The sequence below is a fragment of the Anser cygnoides genome, chromosome 1 (assembly GCF_040182565.1).
Source record: "Anser cygnoides isolate HZ-2024a breed goose chromosome 1, Taihu_goose_T2T_genome, whole genome shotgun sequence".
Classification (NCBI taxonomy): domain Eukaryota; kingdom Metazoa; phylum Chordata; class Aves; order Anseriformes; family Anatidae; genus Anser; species Anser cygnoides.
In genome coordinates, this window is record NC_089873.1 from 140,172,865 (window position 1) to 140,199,255 (window position 26,391).

General features: G+C 38.5%; 1 protein-coding gene across 2 annotated transcripts in view; it reads left to right on the plus strand.

Moving 5' to 3' along the window:
• The window catches only part of OCA2 (OCA2 melanosomal transmembrane protein), a 205,757-nt gene that overhangs the window by 70,460 nt on the left and 108,906 nt on the right, over positions 1–26,391 (plus strand). For both annotated transcript variants that reach the window (XM_013180616.3, XM_013180617.3), the window contains exons 10-14: positions 10,188–10,259; positions 11,140–11,205; positions 12,255–12,311; positions 13,310–13,434; positions 17,011–17,149. In XM_013180616.3, coding sequence (XP_013036070.1) covers positions 10,188–10,259; positions 11,140–11,205; positions 12,255–12,311; positions 13,310–13,434; positions 17,011–17,149 — 459 coding nt within the window. The remainder of the gene's footprint in view (positions 1–10,187; positions 10,260–11,139; positions 11,206–12,254; positions 12,312–13,309; positions 13,435–17,010; positions 17,150–26,391) is intronic.

Genomic DNA, 26,391 nt, shown 5'->3' on the forward strand with positions numbered 1-26,391 from the left:
CTGGGATTTCTACCACTTGGGTAGAGCAGAGATACTGCCTCCAATAGGACAGAGCCAACACCAGTTGGATGAACTACAGCCATTTTTACCTGCCACAGCCGCAACAAAGGAAGCGTACAGTGGGCAATATCAATAGGTGGACACTTAGACTAGATCATCTTAGAAGTCTTTTCCAACCTTTATGATTCTGTGATTTTTATGATTTAAGTAAAGGAAGCACAGAGTACTCTGTGTGTGTGTGTGTGTGTGTGTCTACACATGTGCGCTTTAAAGAATACTATCTTAGATGATGGTACTTCTGTAGTGTGGAAGTTGGCCCTAATTAAGAACTTAACAGAAAAAAAAATTGCCACTGGATGGTGCTGCTTGCTATTCCAGGGAAGAGATGACATTATTGCTAGCTTTAAAGCTTTAGATGCTGGCACCCAGGCTCCACTTTTCACAGAATGCTATTTTTTTCTGAAATAATAGGAGTCATATTTCCCACACTGTGTAAAAACTAATTTCTAAGTGTCCATTTTCTATTCTCTATTGCTTTTTAAAATTAATTTCAAACTGCATTTTGTTCAATTTGTGAGACTGTCAAGCATAAATGTCTTGCCCTGCCTTGCATACTATGTATGTTGCTTTTATTTTTTTTTTTTTGAGATGGGCAATAGAACATTAAATTAGCTTAATTGAATGTTGCTGTTCAGCTTCTACCCCGCCTACGGCAAACAGAGGGGCAGAGAGCCATGAAGTCTTAAAATTTTAACAAGGTGTTAAAACTCACATACACTTCTAATGCACGCAGATGGGGATGAGAACCAGTCAGCTTCTTCTGGGGCCTTAGATGATGTCTTCCTTCAGCGTGAGCAGGGCAAAAAGGAATAAAGAAACACAAGGCAGTGAAGGGGTACTGAAAGTATATTTGATGGCACAATCTAAAGAGGAAAAAAATCCTGAGGAGAAGAAAAAAAAATGGAGTGAGGAAGAGAGGAGATGCCAGAGATGAGAGATACATCAGAGAAACAGCCAGCTGGAGCAGACAGCTCCCTGTAAATGCAAGGCGGGTGCTGCAGTTAGCCATACTGTTCATAGTGCAGGGCTGCAATTCTGTACGGTCATAATATGCTGCTGTTAAAGAAGAGTGATGAATATTCACACCAGGAAAGTAAAATAGACTTACACCTCAGCTTTGTGGTTTTCTTCATGTAATTTCTTTACATTAGAAACTCTAATGTAGTTAGTCTTTAGGACATTGTGATAACTGGGAAAATACAGATGCTGCCATCTTCTTTGGTTTCAAGAAAATGTTCCACAACTGCAAAGGTTTTAGCAAGACTGAAAACTTGTTGCCAGGCCAACCTGTCAACATCCAATGGCTTTGGTCATGTCAGCCTGCAGTAGTGGTTTGGTTTATCATCTTCTAGGTAGCAACACTAAGTCCTTTACTGGCACAGGACCTGATCTCTCTGCTTCAGTCATATAGCAAATGTTTTTGTAGCTAAAATATCACAGGAACAATATGCCTTGGCACATAAAAATGATTACCATCCTGTTTTTCCACAGGGCTCTGCTTTCTATTCATCTGACCTGACTCAAGGCCTTGATTTACAGAACCTCAGTTCATTCATCTTTGTATGTCTCTCCAATTTCACGTTAAGACAAAACTCCCAAATTCAAAGCAAATAAAAAGACATGCTTTTAAAATTCGAGTCTGTGTGGCTCTCAAATCACCAGATGTTACTGGATTTCCACATCCAGTATGTCCTAGAGAGGTCTGAAAACAGTTTTGTTATATAAGTCATTTTACAGGTAAAGGCTGGAAAACACCCACCAATGTCTGTAATTATATTGATACAACAGACTGATAGACTTTTTTTTTTTTTTTTTAATCTCTGGCTTTTAGCAATATTCTGAGCAGGGAGCTAATTTTGAAAAACATATTCAGCTTGGAAGTTTAGCAGTCATTTTAGCCCTCTTGATATAGGAACAAACCTTCTTCTAGAGACTCCAGCCAACATCTGTATGAGTGCTGTTGCCTTCCCTCCTTTCCTCTTGCCTCTGCTCTCTTCTCTAGCTTAATGAAAGAAGGGAATGAATTAATCAGATAATTTGATCTCCTTCATCTTCTCCCCCCCCCCTCTTTTTTAGTGCATTGTTTTTTAAGTAAGAAGAACTGATATCAGCTGGTGATTATTTACTCAATCACTGAATTTTGAGGCTATTTTGCCTAGACAGAGTTCCCAAGATATTTTTGGCCTTGAATTTATCTTATATTTTGAAAAATTGAATGAGGAAGTGGCAAACTGCTTTACTTTACTTTTCCTTACGCCTTTAAGGCAGGGTTGTTTAAACCATGACTCTCTGCACTGACATTGAATTAGAACAAGTAACTTGGCACACTATCTGAGTAAAATGTCTTTTATAGCAGAATGGCTTAGATTGGTGCTTTCTTACCTTGTGGTTGTGTAGATGTTCTTTAGGATTTACACAGTTTGCTGTAGAATGTAATGTTTCCATTAAAAAAAGCCTTTTCGGATCGGGAATGTGCCTGTAAAAACTGCTTATTGAATGTATGTTGAATGTTATTTTCAGAGTTATAGGTATCAACCGTTTATCATATGATTAATGAGAATGCATGTTAATGCTAAAATATGCAGCTTATGTTTACAAGTCCACAGAATTCTTGTCTATATTCTTAGCTGAACCTAAGCACACATTTCATGTATGTGGCAATACTATATTGAGTCACCACTGAATTCTTGTAAAAGTAAGTAAACCATCAGTTCAGTTATTTTTTTCCAGCAAGGCATTCTTATGTCCAGTGTTTTGATATTACTAAGCTTATTTTTGTAAGCCAAAATAAGATTTTCTAAAAATTTTACCTAGTGTAAAGTCTTATTTTATGATTTGCCTAGTCACGTGTATAGAACACATACAGATAGTATCCTAATCTGCAGACAAAGATATAAATAGCTGTTCTTGCTGTCAGTGTTTTTTGTGATGCTTCTAGTCCCTTTGGGATCCTTGATACACATCATCTTTCACCAGCTGTACCCTGCGTGTTTGCCTCAAGAGATGCTTTAGTCCTTCCCTGAATACTTCATCAGTATAAGTTATACTTTCTAAAATGTATTGAGCAACTCCCTTTTGGTTCATTAGACTCCCTGGAGAATTTACTCGCTACTGCTTAGCTAAGTAATTCCAAGGCAATTAATTTTCTGTTATCATTCATTTTGCACTAGCTGTTGAGACAGGTCCCCTGTAAGGGGTTCCCAGGCTCTGGGAAGAGTGCTCTGGGGCTGAAGGAGCAGCAGAAATGCTTCTGCAGAGCTCTTGTGGGGAACAAACAAGAGGACACAAAGCATTAGCTGCCATCACCAACTAAAGGGGAGGTATGTTGCTATGCTTTCACTAGCTGGTGCTGGCTAGATGGCTTCTTTAATATAGGTGAGCATGAAGAAAATCAAATAAATATGACTGGCTCCATTGAATTCCCTTTTCTTCCGCTATGATCTCATCTGTACCTGACTATATCCTGCATTTCTAGTCTATCGGTTTATATTGTGTCCAGATTGTGCAATTTGTCAGAAGTAAAGCACATTCTCATGTACTGAGAATTTGATGTCATTCAGCTTTGAAGTGGGTTTACTGCAGGGTATTGCAAAGCTTTTTTAACCCTTGTTTTTTAACAAAAACTCAAATTTTCCATTATGTTGCTTGACAGAATAAAGAAAAATTACCTAAGTTGGTTAGCTAAATTTTTGTTGGTTTTCTTTCTGGAAATGTCAGTTTTGATTTCAGTTTCTGATGCCAGTTTCAGTCTTTGGTGTTAATTTTCTAGACCATAAGTGGAATAAATTTGTGTGACATGAAAGACTGAAGTTTTGTCTGTATCCTGCTATTAAAAAAAAAAAAAAGAGAAAAAAAAAAGAGAACTTAGTGGAAACATTTTAACGCACTCTTAAAACAGCCAAACCAGTCCAGGGCAATGCAGAGTACCAAAATTTATAAAGTACATGAAATCTCCATTGCACGGATCTGAGGAATACATTTCCAGAGGCAATCAAGGTAATGCTGTCTTGATTATCTTTAGAAAAAGCAAACTCTTTCTCTCTGGAGAAAAAAAAAAGAAAGAATGCTTCAGAAAATCCTCTTCAATGCTGAGGATATTTTTTAACCCAATAAACCCTTATTAAAACATAAAAAGGAATAGATATAAAACATTAAGTCAGAAAAAAGCTATCCTAGAGCAAATTTTATCCCCATTCTCTTCCTCCCTGTCCCCTGAGAATAAATAATTGAACTAGAGACTTTGTGAAGTCTTAGAGGGATTTGGCTGTTGATTTTTATAGCAAAGGTCTCAGCTACTCCGAAGGCGGGTGGAAAACATATAAAACCCATATGTGAATATAGGCTTGGTGATAACCACCTCCTGTTGAAATGCAGCAATGCTGCCACTCTATCATATGAAAATGATTTTTTCAGGAAAAGAAGTATTTTAATGCAACAGGCTTCACTGGAGGAAAAAAAAAAGATAAGAAATGAATTGAGGCTGCGTTTGAAGCTTTACATTAAAGTCACTGACAGTCATATTTCAACTGCCATTTATCACTTACAAAGAAAGACTTGTGGAAATAAAATGTTTGTTATGATGTATCATTTATCAAATATCTTCAGAAGCACATTTTAGAAATACGCATGCCCTAGATTTCAGCTAGGAAGTGTATGCTCTGAAATAGCATACAGGTCACCATTCACTGGGATCCTAAATAATTTTCTTCTACCTCCTGGTGCACTTTACAGGATAAAGTCTATGGAATTTTGGATCATTTTTATAATGATGTTATTGTAGTCTATCACCCCCTGTCCCCACCCCCCCCCAAAAAAAAAAAAAAGATTAACTCAGTGCAAACAGTTTAAAGCATGTTCAGATGGATAAAAAAATTTAAATCTGAAGAAGGTCTAAGTTGCCTAAATCCAATTTGCATTAAAGCTGTGGAAATGTATATTTTTAATTAATATCAAGCACAACAAACTTGTGTCATAAATTATTTGGGTTGTTTTGATTTCTTATGTTAGAATTAACTTCTGAATTAAGAGTATGGAAACTATCATACAGAATCAGCATTTGGCACATTGTCACACAGCAGGCAATCATGAGAAAACCTTTCTTCAGATAATTATGAAACAAATCTCTTACAGAAGCTTTTCTGATCTCTGCCCATTGTGTTTTGACCTTATAGCATGATCCTATGGTGTTAACACAACACCTGCATTGCTGATGTTATTTTTAATAGCCTTCATTTTTGCATCTTTGTGTGTTTTCATTATTTATATAAAATTCTGTAAATTACCATTCCATTTTCTCAGTTCTCAGCCAAAGTGTTATTCTGTGTAGGTGAGCTTAAGGTCTGAGCTGTGCATTGTAAAGGCTGCATTGTTTTCAGAAGCAGTTTCCATTGAGATAACTATCCCTTTGTAAATCACAAGTGCCATCTTTTGCTGTTTCATTAAGTAAGCACTGCTAGGTGTTCTTCAGACAAAAACAAAGATGATGGTGACAATGAAGGTGTCCCTTCTGAGAAGAGATTATAAGGCTTGTAGTCAAGGAAGGTGAAGAACTCTAGCATGCAAACTGATAGACCAAAGGCTTTGCATCTTCTAGCATCTGTTCTGCCTTTTCTTCTCAATGGCCATTGCTTTTTTTTTTTTTTTTCCCCAGAAGACTTTCCAGGAAATCAGGAAAGGAACTTTTATAAGTGCATTTTACAGAATGGCTTAAAATCATTGCAAAGTGGGGATCCATTTGTGGGATGGAATGAATAAGTGACTTGAAAATAAGATGTCACTTTGGTATGTGCCTTTGACAGAATGAGGACCAGAAAAGATATAAGGAGGAATTACTTTTGAAACAGAAATTTGGACAAGAGGCAAGTTGGAGAGAGAATGAAAAAGAGAAGAGGTGCTCTGATATGCAGTGTGCAGTATGGAAACTATTTTAGTGATGGTTTTTGTCAAAGGAATAATGAGTACTGTGTAGCTGAACTGTGGTCCAGACAAGAGGTTATCAATGCTGGAGATGGATTCTTGGAAAGGAGAGATGAAATAGAGAGTAAGGTTCAGGTACCATAGAAAGGTCTATGAGAGTTATTGACTGCGTCAGTGTATTACAGCCCAAGCATCCAAAACTGTGCCTCTCAGTTATCTAGAACTAGTGTGTCACTGGCACTACCGTACGTAGAAGGGCCCTAGGAGCCTTCTCTTCCTCCACCATATACAACCAGAAGTAAATTGTTGAGCTGCTCTGATTACTCCATAACTGGTTATCTCCAACACCAAAAGTCTACTTAAAACGGCTGGAATGACCAGAATTTGGTGCTATAGCCCTGGGCTTACCACCCAGCTTTTCCTGTCATTTGTAACTGAAAGAAAGTAGAGGCCAGTCATTTGCCTCTACTTACTTTCTTAGCTTATAAAATGGAGACTCTATCCAATCAGGCTTAGACAGCCAATCCAAATCTTTGATATTACAGGCAATTTCTGTTTGAAAGAGAAATTCCTTATAAATCATGGTTCTTTCAGCATATTGTCTTTGTTTACAAAAGAATGCACAAAGATACACTTTCCCAAGCATGAGAAGGACCAATTTAATATGGATGATTTCTCACTTTATCTTTCAAAATTTCTTTAGATTCAGAAGTCCATCAAATCTCTCAGCTTTCCTGGAGCTAAAAGTCTGTTAATTTATTTCTGAGCTCTTTCAGTTCCGTACCTGAACTGTTGCTTATGCATACACTCAGATTCATCCTGAAATGATATTCATCTTCCTTTCAGACTTCAAAAGGATTTGGATTGGGTCCACAGTGTTTTCCAAAAGAATAATAATGGATTTTTGCCTAACATGATGTCCTCCAAATGTGAGATCTTCCAGAGATACACATGGCACAGATATTAGGTGGAACTGTAGTTCAGAGTATCACAGCTTTTAAACTGTATCTTATTTTTTCCATTTGTAAGCTTTTAGAATGCATCTGCAAATACATTGTTTGTTTGGGGCTTGCTTTATGTGAAAAGAAAATCAAAGAGTAATCTACTCTTTTCTAAACCTCCTCCAGATCTCCTCAGCTTTTGAATAACTATATTTCTTGGTGCTTCCTAGTGTTTATATTTCTGTACAACTTCCACTTGATAATTTGCTGGAATGAAGAGTTGCATGTTTTACAAGATTTTTGCAATAGAGCTTTGTACCTGAGCAGTCTTTGTTCATTCTTTAGGATATACTTTCGTAAATGCCTCTTGAAAGACTACCAGGGTGAAGGAGCTGATAGATGACTCCATTTGTGCATTTTTCCCCATCTTTGTGCAGAAACAAAAGCGGATTTTAACCATAGGTGCCTCTTGGAAACTAAAAATGCTGTCAACCTAATATATGCAATTAAGTGTATAATGATGATAACAAAAATGCTTATGTGGAAATATGCCAAAGTAACAATACAAAATATCTAGGACCAATCAAATCTTGGAAAATCCATGATGTTTTTCCGAGAACTGCAAAAGAACTATCAAAAGAACTAAATTAAACGATGACCGATTACCCGCTTATCACCCACTTATGTGGGAGCTGGTTGGAGACAATCTGTGCTACATACTTTTACATCATTAGGACATAGAAACATTGGTCTGATCTCCTGCTTTGTTACTGTGAATAAATTATTTTTCAGTGCATTTTGAATGAAAACAGGAAAATGAGACAGATTTTCATTTGACTCCTAAAATTAGTCAATTAAATATTTATTTTTCTAGTCATTTGGTAAATTGCTTTGTTGTTTAGCATTAGTGTTAAAATTTTATGTTCAAGGAGAAAATCGAAGCCAAATGTCTTCTTTTTTCCTTTCCTATATAAGCAGGTGGGAGGGCCTTGAGATGTCCATGTCCTGTTTTTCTTATCAGCAATATATTTCTTATAAAATTAGCAGCAAAGGAAATATTTCTAGACTGTCTTATTCCTTTCTGAGATATAATTTTTGCTTCTGTATGAATATTTAAACACATTAATAGTAAATGCTGTTGATTAGATTTGGTCTCTTGTAGTGTGATTTTTATTAAATACATTCTAAGTTTGAGTTATTTTATGCAATCTGTGATCTTCCAGACACGGTGGATTAAATAGTTAGAAACAAGCACTTGGAGGAAGGAAAAAGCACATTTTTCAGGGCTTGTCTGCTTTCATACTTTCTCCTTGAGAATTTTAAGTGCAATTTGTTCATTGGATATATAGACATGAATAAATGTCTGTATATTGTATGAACTGTTGAAGTATTAAAACAATATCTACTGAAAGTTGTGTTGCAGTCTGAAGTATGGATCCTATTTTCAGATGCTTTGCTCACATACTAGAGAAACATTAGAGAAGGGCAGAATCACTGTTCAAGGGCTGGTTAGTCTAGACACTGGTGGAAGCACCTTTTGAAGAACTACAAGAGACAAAGGCGTCCAGTAGATTTAGCTGAAGTATATGGCTTCCTTGAAGCCAAAACATTTTTGTAGAGAAAACACTGATGTAGAAAACCTCTGTATGAAAGAAGAATGTTCTTCTTGTGGTGGTTTTACCCTGCTATGCAGCTAAACTCCACCACAGCCACTTTATCACTCCCCCACCTCAAAGGAACAGGGGGAGCAAATACGATGAAAAAGAGCTCAAGGGTTGGGAAAAGGACAGGGAGATCACTCACCAGTTGCTGTCACAGACAAAACAGACTCAACATGGGGAGAGTAATGCAATTTATTGTCTTTCGCTAGCAGTGCAGAACAGTGATAAACGTCAAACTAAAAACACCCTCTTCTACATCATTCCCCCAAGTGACGTAGGTGAACAGGGAATGGGGTCTGTGGTCAGTCCCTAACACTTCATCTCCGCCGCTCCTTCACGGTCACTCCCTGCCCCTGCTCCCCGTGGGGTCCCTCCCATGGGATGCCGTCCTGCCCGAACTGAGCCTGCGGGGGCTGCCCACAGGCAGCAGCTCTTCAAGCACTGCTCCCACACGGCTCCGTACCACGGGGTCCATCCCCCCCAGGAGCAAACTGCTCCAGCACGGGTCCCCCACGGGCGGCAGCTCCCCCCAGACCCCCTGCTCCTGCGTGGGCTCCTCTCCACGGGCTGCAGCTCCGGCCCGGGGCCTGCTCCTGCGGGGGCTCTCCATGGGCCGCAGCCTCCTCCAGGCCACATCCACCTGCTCCACCGGGGGCTCCTCCACGGGCTGCAGCGTGGAGATCTGCTCCGTGTGGGACCCATGGGCTGCAGGGGGACAGCCTGCTCCACCAGGGGCCTCTCCACAGGCCGCAGGGGAACTGCTGCTGCCTGCCTGGAGCACCTCCTGCCCTCCTGCTGCACTGAACTTGGTGCCTGCAGGGCTCCTTCTCTCACATTTTCTCACTCCTCTCTCCGAGCTGCTGTTGTGCAGCTTCCTTAACTCTGCTCTCCCAGAGGCCCACCCAGTGGCTCTGGCCAGCAGTGGGTCCCTTTTGGAACTGTCTGGAGCTGGCTGTGATCTGACATGTTCAAATATAGTGTGTGAGAGTGCAAAAGCAAGTACACAGGTTTGCAAGATCTATCGGTGCCCCAGACCACAAAATGGACCTAGAAACTCAATCTAGTATGTCTGTGTAAGATTCATCTGCCCCAGGTCTGAGTTATGTACTTTGGTCTTGCTTTGTATTTGTAGGTCATTGTAGTTCATTGGATATAAACAAGTGCCTAGAAAGAATGAGGTAGACCACCTCATGGCCATGTGTCTTCTTCCCATGGGAAGCTAGCAAGACTAGCTCAGGCACAGATGCCTGGCTTTTTGATCCTTAAGCTGGGAAGATTAATGGCTTTCCTACTCAAGCCACTAGTGGCAAATATAGGAAATGCATGCCCAAGTGCCTTCTCTGCCTTGAGATCAGAGTTGAGACTTCCTACAGGATTCCCACAGATGTGGCATTTATTTTTTTTTTTTAATCCTATAGTGAGTTGAAGTAATCAGCCATTTTCTCTTAAGCTTTATTTATTTATTTATTTATTTATTTTTGAGAGGATAGTGTGGTCAAATAAGGAAAAAAACAAAACAAGAAAAGATTCAACTACAGAATATTTTATTCTTTTAATAATAATGAAATGTTAAAAGGAGTCTTTGGTCACTTCTTAAACTTTCTTGCAGATTGTTCACAGGACCCTTGCAGCGATGCTGGGTTCTTTGGCAGCTTTAGCGGCATTAGCTGCTGTTGGGGAGGTAAGTTATCAAACTGTAAGTGCTTACTTCCTTACTTCAATTCTGTCTATGATATCAAAAAATCCAGGGGTTGCCGTGTTGTGAGTGGACACAGGAGACAGCAGCCTTTTTAAATAGAACAAGATGGTAGGGCAGATATTAGGATGGGGAGTCACCATGGGGAAAGCAGGAGAGCCTATGACATAGAAGAGGAGTAAAAGTCAGTTGATGCATTTAGTTATGATTTGCAGGAAGCTGAATTTTTAGCATAATTCAGATTTATTTTAGCACAGTTATTTTCAGTAATGTTAGGTTACCAATCAAACCTAAATGGAAAATACACTGCCTTCTGCCGTCCTAAATATTTACACCTCATGCTTATACTTTCCAATCCTTTTGTTCCCCCCTGTCGCCCCCACTTACTCTTAGCTGATATTTAGTGAAAAGTCTGATTGATTTTTTTTCCATTTTTTTCTTATAACTAGTCACCACGTCATTGCTATATTCTTTTAAATTCCCTCCAATGTGTTCACAGGTGAAGCTGTATGCTTTTGTTATTTTATGAAAAGGAAAAATGGGGTGTAGCATATAATTCTGTTATAATTTATTTCTTCAATGCTACATAAGGAACAAATAGATAAACCAAGAGCTTAATGTAGGCTTTTGATAGTGACCCACTTAGGATGCCTGCAGTACTTTAAATTAATAGTAGCAGTAATAACAATAATAATAATGAAGTAATAAAAAAAGAGTCCTTTTTGTGTGCCTTGTAGGAACACTTATTAATTTCTGTCAGAGCTTATTTAAATGGCTCATCAGTTAAGTGGAGTTTATACTTCATAGCTAATCACAAGTTAGGTGTTCCGCGGTATTTACTGGTAATTGTATTTTTTGATTGCAGAGGCCAAGTATGGTCAAAGTGGTAGAGTGGATTGATTATGAGACACTGGCGCTACTGTTTGGAATGGTAATTAAAATGTATCTCTTGCTCTAAATGTGTTGAGATAATCACATTCAATATCTAGATGTTACTTTTAAAAATGTTTTGTTAATTGCACTTTACTGGGACATGTTCTGATGAAAATTTGGCCCTAAGATATTTATCAAAAAGGATGATGAGCATACCTTTGAAGGAGCCTTTGAAAATATTTTTTTTTTCAAATCTGTAGAATCATATTGATAACACACAAAAACCATCATTGAGGTCTATATATTGGAAAACCTGTTTAAGTGTCAAGTTTTATCACTCTCATTTATCTTGTAATTTTGTTTACTCAAAAACTTCCTCAAACACACTCTTCTGGCTTTCTTTGTCTTACTGTCATGTTTGGAGCCAAAAAGAGAATACCAGAAATGGAGGAGAAATATATGATTAGATTATAATATACTATATTATCACTTCGCCCAGAGCTATTTATGATAAAAAGTGTTGTCCAAGTGTGATTAAATGCTGATAAAAAATACACAGTTTATGCAGGCAAAATTACCATTTTCTGTTTTCATTCTGAGCTTTTTTTTTTTTTTAATTTATTTACTGACAATGCACTGGCCCCCCCTGCCCTCCCCACAAAAAAGGAAAGCAAAAAAAAAAAAATCTGTTGAGAGGAAAGATAGAAGGACAGGCAACAGCCCAGAAATGTGGGAAAGTGCAGGTAATTCTTGGAGCTGATATTTTCTGTAATCTGTAGAGCATTACTGCAGAAAGCACAGTTATTGCCTTCCCTTGATTAATGATGCAAAGGAGATACATTGAGTCTTTAATGTATGATGCCTACTTAGTCGTTACAAATAAAATTCAACCAGACTAATTTATAGACTGCTAACGCTGAGAACTAAATTTCACCATATGATATCTGAGATAACCAACAGCTGTAGTAGTTATCCTGATATGAAAATGATCAGATTCTCAAAACGGTGGCAGATACAAAGGACTTTTGTGGGGGCCACAAACTATATTACATTGGTTTTGTGTAATTTGGATGCAAGTTATTCTTTTCTTTTTTCTTCTATTGGTAGATGGTTTTGGTGGCCATATTTTCAGAAACTGGATTCTTTGACTACTGTGCAGTAAAGGTAGGCTTGTTTTGGTACTCTTAATTATTACTAGTTTAATCAAGTTAGCATTTAATAAGATCATCAAAGAACTTCAATAGAACTTTCTTTGGGCAGTGTGTATTTATCACACTACAAATGACAGTGGTCAACTTGTAGTTTTGCAAGAAAATCTTTTAGGGATGAAAGGAAGTCTTTAAGGCAATTCTCTTTTTACAGGAGAAAGGCAAAAGCCCCCAGTAGGATATACAAGCATGTGGACAATATAAAGTTGAATTATCCCACTAACTTGCCCAGGACTGCAGTTCCTCTGTTGCTGAAATCTGTATTTATGTCTGGCAGTAGGAGAAAGGAAATATGGGAACAATCATTAGCTTTACAGTCACACATGATAAATGGCCACAGACCTTTGCACAGTAGCAGAACCTAAGATTACATGAAAAGGGTAATACTGATGGATTAGCTGTAAAGCAAGTATTACCCATAGTGAGGGACTCCTGTTGCAAAGCTTAATTTTCCTGAGAACTGTGGAAAGAAATAAAACAAAAGCAATAAAGAGGACTGCTTTGAGCACAGAACATCCAAGCAAAATGCACGTGGACAAAAACCCTGTCTAGATAGATGTCCAGACTGTGTAGCCCTGGTGGTGCTGTGAGGATGAGGAAGGTGTCCCAGCTTGTGAAGGTGATAGGAGGGCTGAACTGTGTAAGTCCACCCTGTCATGCAGGCAGAAGGTGGAGGCTCAGTCCTGCGCCTGCTGCAGACCCCCTCCATGCCTGGCAGTGGAGTATGAGGTCTCTTCACACTTGTATGATGGAGATGCTTGCCAGCTTCCAATATATGTTTTGTTGTTAAATTAATTCATATTGGAGAGGGCAGTGATGGACGTGCATGGAGTAGTAAATGCTCTGAGCTCACTGTTGCTTCATCTTTCATGAAGAAGTTTATCTGTCATTTTTTGAAAGCTCAGCTGGAATGGTGTAGTCCCTTAATTTTTTTTTGTTTTGTTTTTTTGTTAGGCTTATCGATTCTCTAGAGGCAAGGTGTGGGCCATGATTACACTTCTGTGCCTTATTGCTGCAATTCTTTCTGCATTTTTGGACAACGTTACCACTATGCTGCTCTTTACTCCAGTAACCATAAGGTACTTTATTGTTATGGTTTTGGACTTAGTCTTTTATAGCCAGCAATCAGTAGTAGACATGTGTGCATAAATGCTTGTTTGGACTTTTTTGATTGTCTAAATGGAAATTAAAACTTCAAATACTCCTACTGTATTAGGGTAAAGAGCTGATGTTTTCAAAGGGATCAGTTGTTGTTTTCATTTTGTGTTGTTTGGTGAACATATATCTGAAGCCTGTTTAACTGCCTTGGGAGTTAACCACCCTGGTTTTTCTCCATATCTGAACTGCAATAGGATATTGCACCAAATGCTCCCTAGCAGATGACTTTTTTTCCTGTAAGCAGGGAGATTTTTTTTAATTAATGCTGTCTTGTCCTTTACGGGCTATATACAATTTTGGCTAGTAACCTATGTTTTACATAAGTGTTATCCCTTCTAATACTTGTTAAAAGGCTTCCAGATTTCAAGTAAGAATCTTCTTTTGAGTTATGAGACTCTGAATTTTCTTCCTGATGGTGATCATGACATTGGTACAGTCACAGGTCAATTCTGTGATTGGAGATGAAATATTTGGATTTTTTAAAAGAAAACAGTGACTTTTAATTACTTCAGATTTATGTAAGTTAGTAACACATGAATTGCAACCTCTATGAATGTGTGACTAGAAAGCACTGTTTAACCTGAATTTAACCTGTGTCTAGTTAACCCAGTTTAGTTTATGAAAGATCTAGTGTGGTTTTAAAATAATCCTGAGTGCTTACAGTCATTCATAGAATAAAAGAATGGCTTGGGTTGGAAGGGACCTTTATGGTCCTTGAAGATCACCCAGTTCCAACTCCCCTGCCATGGGCAGGGATGGCACCCACTAGATCAGGTTGCCCAGGGCCCCATCCAGCCTGGCCTTGAACAATTCCAGGGATGGGATACCCACAGCTTCTCTGGGCAACCTGTTCTGGTGCATCATCACCATCACAGTAAACATTCCTTATTTCTAATCTAAGTCTTCCCTCTTTTAGTTTAAAGCTATTATCCCTTGTCCCATCTCTATCTGTCCATGTAAAAAGACACTCTCCATCTCCATTTTTTTATAATCTCCCGTTATGTATTGAAAAGCTACAGCAAGCTCTCCCCAGAATATCCTTTTCTCCAGGCTGGACATCCCTGGCTCTCTCAGCCTTTCTTCATAGGAGAGGTGCTCCAGCCCTCTGATCAACTTTGTGGTCTTTGTCTGGACTTGCTCTAGTAGGTCCATGTCCTTCTTGTGCTGGGGGCCCTGGACGCAGGACTCCAGGTGGAGCTTCACAAGGGCAGAGCAGAGGAGGGCAATCAGCTCCCTCACCCTGCCGGCCACTCCCCTGGTGATGCAGCCCAGGATGCAGTTGGCCTTCTGGGCTGCAAGCACGCACTGCTGGTTCATGTCGAGCTTTTCATCCGCGTGATTATGACATCATTAAAAAAGTATTAAAGCACATCGTTAAAGTACACAAAGTTCTATTAAGATATGCTGCCATTTTAAAAGGTAGTGTAAAGCAGTAAAAACCAATTTTGCAAGTGGCATTTATTCTAGATTGGGAAACAGCTGGTGAGTGAAAGCTCCATTTGTCTTCTGTCTGATTATATTTTAGAGATCACTTTGCCTTACTCCAGTCAATAATTTCACCTCTAACAGTAAGCAACATTGGAATTATTAAACACCAAGTTTTCTTTAGCTGTGTTGCAGAATATTTTATATTAACAATAATTGGGAATGGATTGAAACACAGATGTCAGTGCATCATGAACTACAGTTCACAGGCAGAGTTACTGTAACATTTATTCCTTTTTATACCAAATGAGCTTGTAACACTGAAGAAGGGTAAATTCAGTGTGCAGGAAACATTTGTATATGAATTACTATCAAAGTGAAAATAAAATTTGCTATAATCGAAGCAAATAATAGCCTATTTCTAAAAACATCATGCTGGGGGTCATTTTTTTGTTTTTATCATACTGTCATTGTCTTCAGCCCTCGTCTAAAGCTTCACTACATCACACTGCACTGCATTGCCATGGAGATAGAGCTTGCAGAAAATGCTACCGATTCTGTGAATATAAGGATTTAGACTGCCATTAATAAGGCGTAAAACATGATATTTATTTCTCTCTGCATTTTGAAGTAAGCTGATAAAAAATTAATAACTACCCATTCTTAGCTATAGTTTATTTTCAAAATGCTTTGTTATTGGGAACTGGAAAAGGCTAATGGTTGTTCGCATGGGAAATTATATAACTAGGGTAAGTGTACTGAGAAAGCGCAGTCCTACGGTACAGCTAACACACTGTAATTGTTCTATACTTTGGGTTTGGCCTTTCTTGGAGTACATCTGCTGTTCATTCCTGAAGCTACCACGAGTCCCATCAAAACACATCAAAACCAAACCAAGCCAAACGCTAATGAAACGTTAAGTTTATTTAGAAATGCTGGAAACGATGGAGTGATGACGTTCAAAGTATGATTGTAGTATTGTGCCACAACTAGTACAATCGGGCCAGCTGTACTACAGAGTACACTTTTAACTGCATAATTTTACACTGTTTGGGAAATAATGCATTTTTGTACAGTTACTTTGTTCTGGACTTTTTATGTACTGATATATGTATAAGCTAACAGTGCTTTTTCCGATTTTTAAATTGATACTCTTGGTGACAGAGTAAGTGTATCAAGGTAAGCTTTTGTGCAACACATGCTTTTCTCTTTGAAATGTAAGTTTTAATAATATAGACTTAGGTGGAACCGTAAAGCTCAACTTCCTTCAGGGAAATGACTGACAGCACTACAACGAACAAAATCCTGAGGATGAATGCTCACTGCCCAGGTTTTCCCACATCCCTTATTAGGTAGAGGGGGCAATAATTTAAGCATGCCCCCTTGAAAAACAGAGAGGATTTTCTCTTTGGGCTTTTACCCCAGCTGCCATGCTGTGCTCAGGAGCGGGTACCTGGGATGTGGGCTCCCGAATCACCTTGGCCCCACTCCTTAGTTATTATTAAGCTTTAGGGAAGGGGGAGAACCAGGAGCAGAAAGAACTGAGTAAACTTTGGCTGAAAATGGAGATCTCTGATAGATGGATGATTCATGGCTGATAGGTGGTCTGTCCTCTGCTTCTGCTCTCCACATGGTAGTCAATAACTAGGGCTGAGTACAGAGCTTGTGTTTGCCCAGAATAATTCTCCATATGTCAGTGTCACCTGGGAACCATGGCTTAAAAAGCTGTATAGCACTTAGAATGGGGTTTAAATTTGAAACTTTCTGTGTAGTTCAACTTTTGGAATAATTGATTACTTCTAATGAAATTATTTTTAAAACACATCAGTTTCATTTACCATTAACTATTTTATTGTAAATGTAAAATATCTACATTTTTTGCATTGATATTGTTATAATTACCAAAGTATATATAAAATGAAAATTTTAACTATACACACTCATAGCTATTATGTTTCACAGCCTGAAATTTTTCAGTGGAAGAACTTTGTTTTGTAAATTTTATAGATTTTAAGATTTAAGGAAATATAATCATAGGGTAAGAGGCTAGTTCAATTTTCTTTATACTGCAGGCTCTGCGAAGTACTTAATCTTGATCCCAGGCATGTCCTGATTGCAGAAGTAATCTTCACAAATATTGGGGGGGCTGCCACAGCTGTCGGGGATCCTCCAAACGTGATTATTGTTTCAAAGCAGGAGCTGAGGAAGGAGGTATGTACTGCAAGCTACTCTGCTACTAAAATTAAGTGCTGATGCTGATTTATGCTGTGTTGAACCTTTTCTTCCCCCAGACAGCCATATGAACAGAACACAATCCGCTTCTTCTGCCACGCTATTTCTTTCTTAGTAGGGCGATCAGACAAAACAGTGATCCTGGGGAAAAAAAACTGTGATGAAGAACAGACTTTTTGATATGGGCTGAGAATACTGGTTTCCTTTTCTTTATTTTGGGGGTTTTCCTTGTCAATGACAAAGTGAAGAAGGAATCAAAACAATGGAGGTCTGTAGATGCAGAAAGTTGAATAAAATAAGAAACGGACATGAAAAGGGGTATGAAAATCCAAACTTTAAATATATTGAGACCATTCTATGCCTTCTCGTGACTTTTAAACAAGAAATAACCATCTGAACACACCTGTACACACTGCAAGAGACTGCGTAGCCCCTGTAGACCTGTCACACGCAAGCCCGCGGCAGGTGGTGCCTTTGTCCTCTAGCTGCAGCCCTTTGGGATGTGGGGATGAGAGGGGAGCAGGGGCTCCTGCCGTGCAGCACAGGCTCAGCTGGCTCCCACCACCTGCCAACCTGTTGGTATCTCCAGGCTACAGTGAGGGATTTTAACTTCCTGTGCTTGGCTCTTTTATTTATGGATAAAACTCTCTTCAGTTTGGTGGGTGAGTGGTGCCAAAAGGAAGGCTATGGTGGCAGGTGCTGGGTGGGACAGAAGCACTCCAACCCCTGCCAGAGGGACTGTCCTGGTCCCACCATCTCCTCCCACCCACATGACCCTCTCCACCCTGTGAGAACACCAACCCTGTGCTTTCTATTTTTTCCAGGTGTCATAAACCTCAAATTACTTTGTGACACTAATGCCATATATGAATTTAAAGGAATTTAGCATAACATATGGGCTAGTGTGAAAATATCTGTGGAAGTGGGGTGAGGGATTTTTAGTATAAAACTTTTTTTTTTTTTTTTTAATTTGGAGTTAATTACATTTCTGTTGTACTAAAAAAAAAAGATCTCTTCTAATTAACTGCATACACTCAAATTAATTAAGTACTGTCCAGGTTGGAAAATGTCTTTGAAAGTTAATAGTGTTTAATGAATTAAATGTTTACTTTCAAAATATTTGAAATGTGCTGCAATTAGTTTGGTTGAATGGTGACTTTGGAGACTCTGTAATATTCCTGGCTGAGGATTTGATTGCTAAATTTTACATTTTGAAATATAAAATCTGTGCAATTATTGCAACCTCCTTTTCTAAAGGAGAATAATTAGCACCTGCCACACAGGTCATTTTCCTAAATACTCAGAAACTCATCATCTCTGTAAAACCTTTTGCAGGGGCTATAAACACAGCAAGCAATTAAGCAATCACATTGAAAGGAAACAATTTTATATTTTTCTTGAATGAGATATTGATAATTTTAGGAGGACTCAGATGTATACATACTCTAGAAAATGTGACACTGTCGTAAATTCTGTATTTTAAACAAGCAGAAAAACTTTGCAACATTTTCACTCTGGAGCTTTTTCGTGTCTTTGTTGGATCACAGAAGTAAGGATGTAAGAAAATAGATCAGATTCAGCACAGGACCATGTGACTTGCACTTCTTTCCTACATTCTCATCTGTTATATCTCCATATGTGTGTGTATATATATATGTATATATATATATGGGAGGGTCAAAGACCCATCCTGGGCTCTGAGGTGGCGTGGCTTTTGTCCTCACTATTTATGTCCTCAGTGCTTAGGTCTCAGCCCCTCTGGAGGGGATCTGCCTAGGAGAGTGATAGCAGGAGAAGCTGGATAAAGCCGAGAGGAAGGGCATGGAGGGACCTGGACCATCTGGACTCCTGCAGTCTATGCTGTTGAACTAATATCTAGATTCCTAATTTTGTCCATCCACTCTAGCAAGCTCTCTTTTCAAAGATGAAATGTAGACATTGTTTCTGGTGCTAGTTCTAGTAGCTGCTGAGAGGATAGTTCATAGGATCAAACTGAAGTCTGCCACCGAAATGCGTGGAATGTCAGCTACATTTGTACCAAGTGATTTTTTTATTTTTATTTTTGGTGTTTCAGAGGTAGAAATTTTTGAATGCAATTGCTTATTTTAGTGTCGTTTTGGAAACAGCACTTCATGCATTATTGTTTGAAGTGTTTGTTCCTATGTTTTCTAAGGAAAATAGATGTTTTTTTTCCTTATTTTGAATGTCCTCAAACATGGTTTTACCATTCTATACATTTTTTCTCCTTGATATTTTCATTGAAATTCCTCTTTTCATCCTCTTACACTTCTTTTCCAGTGTTATTTTTGCACTAGTAGTACAGGAGTACTTGTACAACTGCCCCTGTAAGAGGCTGATAGCTTATTGCACTGTGAAGAGGATTGTTTTTTCTGTTTTAGAAGGTGTGATAAGAATGAGAATTTTACCAGTCATCCTGAAGTTTTTCTGTTGTACTTTTACCTCTAAAAGCAGCCTAGTGAGACATTATACAAGTTCACACTTTCTTAGGAAACCTTGATTTGTTAAATAAATACAAAATGAAGTACAGCCCTGTTACATTGGATGCTGTTGTTGTGTTAAAGCATTAGAAATGCTTTACTCTTTGTTTACTGTAGTGCTGAAGAGATTTTTTTTTACCTAGGTTCTAGGGAAAACTCATGTCATATTAAAAATATTTTATGAGAAGTATATTTGAATAAATAAGCATTATGTTAAACCTTACTCATTAAAATGTAAGGATAAGTCTGTTTATTTGTCCTGAGGCATAAATGAATACCTAAAGGTGTTTTTTTTTTTTTGGCTGTTTTGTTTTTTAATAGCAGCAGTTAATTTATAATGCTAGCATTTCCCCTTCCATCGTGCCTGGAATTAGTGGAACATTTGCATAATTGGAGATAGAGATTTGTTGTACTCTTACTTCTTCTTGGGATGAAGCTGGAAGAAGTCTCACAAAATGGCATTTATATTGTGATATTAGGAAAAGAAAATGATGAAAATAAAAAGATTTCATTAAGAGCAAGCGAGAAACTCATTCAGTGAATACAAAACTTTAAAAATTTTTATTACCTTCAGAATACTGCTACTTTGTGGCCATTGTTAGCAAAATTCTATTTTTATCTTGAAGAAATGTTTGCTTTGGAATTTGGGAACTCTGTTTTACATACAAAATATGGCACAAACTGTTTCAAACCAGCCATTGCTCTCAGAAAGGTTGGGTGTTAAGTCCTCTATATTTGGGAATTTCCCAAATATCTGCAATCACGCCTTTGATATCTGAAGTTGCTTGGGCCCTAAGCTTAGGCTGTGATTACAAGATCTTTGGACAAGGGATGGTGAATAGGTCTCCAGGGCAAAATGGTGCGAGCATAGTGTATGTTAGTGTATCGAGCTTTATCTAGAAGAGGTAATGGTAAGAGTGAAGACAGTTTTAGCTTGTGCTGGATTATACCCTCTTGAGGTTCCCTGTTTATTTACAGTGTTGGTATGTGATAAAGCTTGCACTGTTTATCTGATGTTTGCTGAAGATTTTGGATATTCAGCAACCCGTTCAGAGTTATTCTTGCCATTTGACAGGAATTCCCCAGAAAACACACAGCCATCGGGATCTCCTGTCCTGCTGTTGTGGTTTAACCTGGCTGGCAGCTAAGTGCCACACAGCCATTTGCTCACCCTACCCACACCCCCAGTGGGAAGGGGGAGAGAATCGGGAAAAAAATGTAAGTTTGTGGGATGAGATAAAGGCAGTTTATTAGGAAAGAAATGAAAATAATAATAATAATAATGACAACAGTTCTACTACTACTAATGTGTACAAACAAGTGATGCACAAGGCAATCACTCACCACCTGCTGACCGATGCCCATCCCATCCCATCCCGAGCAGTGGTCCCCCAACCACGGCCAGCCCCCCCATATTAATTGCTCAGCATGACGCCATATGGTATGGAATACCCCTTTGGCCAGCTGGGGTCAGCTGTCTGGGGTGTGTCCCCTCCCAGCTCCTGCTGTACGACCAGCCTGCCTGCTGGCAGGACAGAACAAGAAGCTGAAAAGTCCTCGGCTTAGTGTAAGCACTGCTCTGCAACAATTAAAACATCAGTGTGGTTTCAACATTATTCTCATCCTAAATCCCAAACACAGCACCATACCAGCTGTACATACTAGGAAGAAAATTAACTCTATCCTAGCTGAAACCAGGACACTTGCATTTCAGAGGCTTTCAGTTTTCATGCTGAAATTTAGCATGATCCTATATTAGTTGGTTTTATTTTATGATAAATTTTGGTGCCAAAAATGTATGAATAGAAGTAGATAATTCTGAACAATGGAAGAGAGAAAATCCTATATATAAATCTGTGAAGGTATTTCAAGCACTGGCAGAGTGTGAAATGGATTCCCATAGCTTGAGGGCTATTTTTGTTGAGGTTGCTGTATACAAGCTTGGTAAAACTTTTAATCAGTTTGTAAATCTTCTGTTCGTTCTGTCAATGTTTCATTGATTCCTTTCCTCAAGAAAAATGAAACCCTAGGTAAGGTATATGAAAAAAAATATATGGTTTTATGGCTGATTTTAGATTTTTTTTCCCTATCTCTGCATATAGTAATCATTAAAGAATACAGTGCAAGGCAAAAAAGGGTTCTCATCAATGTCTCAGATAGGCATTATCTCTGTGTAGCTGTTAGACCATCAGTGATTTGTCTCTCAGCAACGTCATGAGCAGTTCCTCCTGACACAACATACATCTCAGTCACTCAGCTCGACGGGATGCTTAAGCCAGTGTAGAAATAATAAATTACTCTTGCCCTTCTTCATTTTATTAGCTTTAAAAAAATAATTGAAGGGCACTCTGACTAGAAGCACAGCATTTGGTGATCGCTGAATTCATGCATCTAGCTATGTTTTTTGCTTTCCCTTTGCTTTAAAATGGCTGCTTTCTTCTGGAAAAGTCTGAAATACTAGAATTTACTTTCACACCTCCAAAAGCAGTGAACACCCCTCCCCCATAAACAAACAATCAAAAGAGGTCAGGATGATGGAAAGCTAGCATTTCAGGAAAACAGTATGACACTTCCTCCTAATACGAAATTGATATATTTGACTTCACATTTAAAACCATAAACTAAGGAAAGATGCCCACTCTGTTTCAGCTTTGAGTCTGTAGGCAAGGGAACCTTTAGGCTGTTGTCTTGGTAAAACAAAATCTTTAGATTTTCATTGTTGTCTGGGGAACAGGGGAAATTTAACACAATCAGCATAGCCTCAAGTAGGGGACATTTGAGGCATGTATTGTATTTATCTGATGGATTGAAATCCCCTGGAAGAAAAGTATTTCTTGCCTTTTGTGCATGTCAATTTTATTTCAGTCTATTGTGCAGGAAAAAGAAAATCTTTATGAAAAAGACATTTTGTTGTATGCAGCAGACGTGTGGAACGCTTTAATGTGTTTTTATAAATGCTGAATCCTGGCCCCAGCAGTGCAGAGAACTCAGGAGGTATAAAAGGCACACAGAGTATGAATACAGGCTCTGTGTAGATGTTACATGCCCTTACCAGAGTGTGGGCAAGGGAGCAGGAGCGAGGGGTGAATTGTCTGTGCCACCATCTTGCGATCCTCTGCTGTGACATTGGTATCTGTGATGTGACCTAAACCCTTTGTAACAGAGCAGCAGGAAGCCTGAAGATCTCTCTCATGATTATTCCTCTGCTAAATTAACAAATCAGTATGTTGCCCTATTGTCAGAGCTTGGTTTTGCTAACCTCATTCCTCCTTATCCTATTCCCTTTCCTCTTTTCTATTTCCTTCTCAGAAAATAGATATGGTCTCTGAAAGTTCTCCAGAAGCTGCCAGTTGACTACTAGTTACCTGAGAATGTCTGGTGGGAAATCTGCTCCTGACCCTGAGAGCATATTCTGTGTGCTGGAGAGGCAGGTACTAAGCACCCAGCCCAAAGCATCGGGGGGGTGGTAAACTCATTTGCACCACCAGCCCTTCTGATATCAGGTGTAAAAGGGATTGCACATGATAGTCCTCAGCTTCCTCGTACTGGCAACAAGTTATCCAAGGTGCTACTGATCATCAGGTGTCATTTGCACATGCTGGCTGTGGTGTATTGCTGTAAGGAGGAAACAAGAAGGAAAGCTGGGAGCAAGAGAAGAGAAGAGGAGAATTGAATCCAGCCTTGCACTATCGGTGGGCAATATCATTGTGCAAGCTCTTTCCTGAAATAAACACGCTCCATGTCAGAAAATGATTTGTTTCAGCTGAATTGGAAAGCTGTTCTGCAGTCGCAGCAGAGAAGCACATTTTGTTTTTCCCCAAGGATCTCAGATATAAGAAAGATCAATGGGGTGATATTATGAAGTTTAATAAAATTCTGAATCTCAGCCCAGCTGCTCTTTGAAAAGTTTGAGTAAGCTCCCAGATAGGATGCTAAAAATCAAGTAGGTAATTTTTTTTTCTCTTATGATGTCTGCAAATCACTCTTAAGACTCATCTGTGTCAGCTCCTATGTCATGAAACTATGTTAATCCTGATTTTTAAGAGCATTGTGATCTCTGTCTCATTTCAATTCCTTTCCACTCTCAGTCAGTCCTGAGACCTCCTTATTAACCTCAGTGTTTTAGTTTGTCTTCCAGGTTGATGTGACTTTCATTTTCATAGAGAAATTAGTTTTGTGGGTTTCAAGGAGCACATTTCTTTTGCTGTATTTTTTGTTTGAGAAGCTTCTGCATTGCAGTACTTCAATAAAAAAACATAATTGTTTTGCTTTAAAATTGGTGTTTGGTATTCAAAACGTCCAGGCAGGTGACTTTGTAAATCTTAGCAGTTGTTTGCCATGAGCCACTTAAGTTCCATTAACATATGATGAGGCCATCACCAGCTTAAACTCCAGTTTCCGGGGATTCTTCAGGTTCCTATTTTATTTCTTTATCTCCTACAGTAGCAATTAGCTTTATGCCTGAGTATCTCTGCAGAGAATACTCCACCTGGTAGCCGGCATCCTCCTTCATGATATGAACATGTTGTCAGCCTAAGAAAGCTTTGTGGCCACTATGCTTATTGATACTAGGTTGGATGCAAAAGTAATTTTCCTGGTTCTGGTAATTGTGGGTTGGGTATATTCTGCTAACACTTTATTACTTTATTGGTCCTCAACCAGCTGGTTCCCAGTCATTTTGTTAGTCAGAGGATAACATTTTTTTTTCCAGTCAGATTTAGGCATTACTGTTTTGTCTGGTGTAGCTACAGTGTTTTTACAGCTTAACTCCTTTCAAATTCCTACCTCTCCTCAAATCATTTTAGAGATCACCTAAAACTGAATGCTTGTTTTCCATACTTCCAAGACTCTTAAATGGTACATTGTCAATATATGAGCAATTTCTGAGCCAAGATCAGTTCACTTTGGTTTTCAGGATTCTCAATGTCCAGACAAAATTTTCTGATTTTTCATTTTGGCCATAATCTTAGAGACAACCTGTAGAAAAATTAGATTCACTGTTCATGGCAAATGTCTGTAATTAAGGAAATAAGTGTGGGGGATATGGACTTTCTATACTTTGGGAACAGGTCTTACAAGTATTGATCCTTTGTAGAATTTTTTTTTTTCTTTCATTGTTATTTGTAAATTTCCTGATCTATGAATGCTGATTTCATCCTTCATAGAAATATGCCTTGTAGTCTGAAATCTTGACTTGATGCCTAGAGGCCAAACTTTCTGAGCATTAATAAAAGTTTGGTAGTAAAGAGCATCTTGCAGAGGTGTCAGACATTTGACTGGCTGAACTAATATGTAGGCAAACTGAATGAAGGTATATTATTTTCTTTTGTGGCATCATGTTTTTCTGTCTGATTCTTAAAAAAAAATCAAAAATATATTGTTCCAGTTCCTGAAGAATCATCTTTCTTTTGTCATAAAAAATATGGAACTAGCTGAGTTATAATGAAAAGCCAGTGAATGGACAGGCATGCAGTTTTACCTTTTAGTGTCTGTAGAATAGGCAAGGAATCTACTACTAGATAATAACTAAGGACAAATTTCTTGAACTTATGTAGCAGAATCCTGTATTTTTAGTAGGACTAAATTCTAATCCCAGGTCTGCATATTTACTTGATTGTGCTTGTCTGCAAACTATGGATTTTTTTTTTTTTTTTTTGAAAAGAACACTAATCTTTATCTGGCTATGAAAGTTCTTAATGACTTTAATCAGTTTCTTGTGCTATTTTTTTTTTTATTATGCCCTCTGATGTAATGGGGAAACACTTTTTTTCCCCCCTCTTTTTTAAACTGGAGTAATTTCAGTTGGAACGTTTTCATGTAAATTGTTTTAGTAGGAGACAATACACAAGAACCCATATTTCAGTTAGTAAATCCTCAATAGTCTTAACACACAGGAGGTAATGCTGCATGGGAAGCTGCTTTTAATTTGTATTGGCATTACAGAAGGTAGCACACCAATATTTGGTACAAGACAAGTCACTTACTGTTGCACAGACATAGGGTGGCATGGGAAGATCCCATGACTTTCTAGAGACTGGAAAGTCAGCGGAAGCTTTGAAGGTTCAGTTTGGACAATCTGAGTTACCCATAGAGTTACTGTGGTCCCAAGAGTCAAGGAGCTGCTCTGCAGGGATCGCCATTTCAGGCAGCCTCTGGGATATGGGACAGTTCCTTGCTACCTGAGTGCTTGGACATGATCCCCCTTGAAGCTTTGTGTGTAACTTGTTTTGGACAGGCTGGTCCTGACTAGTTCAGAAAATCCCAGCTGAAAGGCTAACCTTGATCCACTACAGCTTGTATAATACAGAATTACGGAGTAATTCAGTTGAAAGGCTATCTAGTCCAATGTCTAGTCCAGAAGGCTGTCTAGTCCAATGTCCTACTCAAAGCACGGCTAACTTCACAGTATTAGGGAAAATGGTCACTATCAATTTTTATTGTTTAAAGCAGCAGCTTTATTTTTAAACATATTATACTTTATATTTTAAGAACGTCTTAATTAAAGGGGTTCATTATGCAAAATATAAAGAAATATATGTGTATATTAAGCATGCAGAAAAATAATCAGACTGTTGAGGTATATTTTTATTGTAGAAAAACATTACTGATTTTAAATGAAATCCTGGCTCTGATAGGATTATTGTAAAATCCATGTTGTCTTCAGTTTAAAACAAAGTTGGTCATTAAAAATACCTATTTCTGTGTTTCAGTATGATTTAAAAT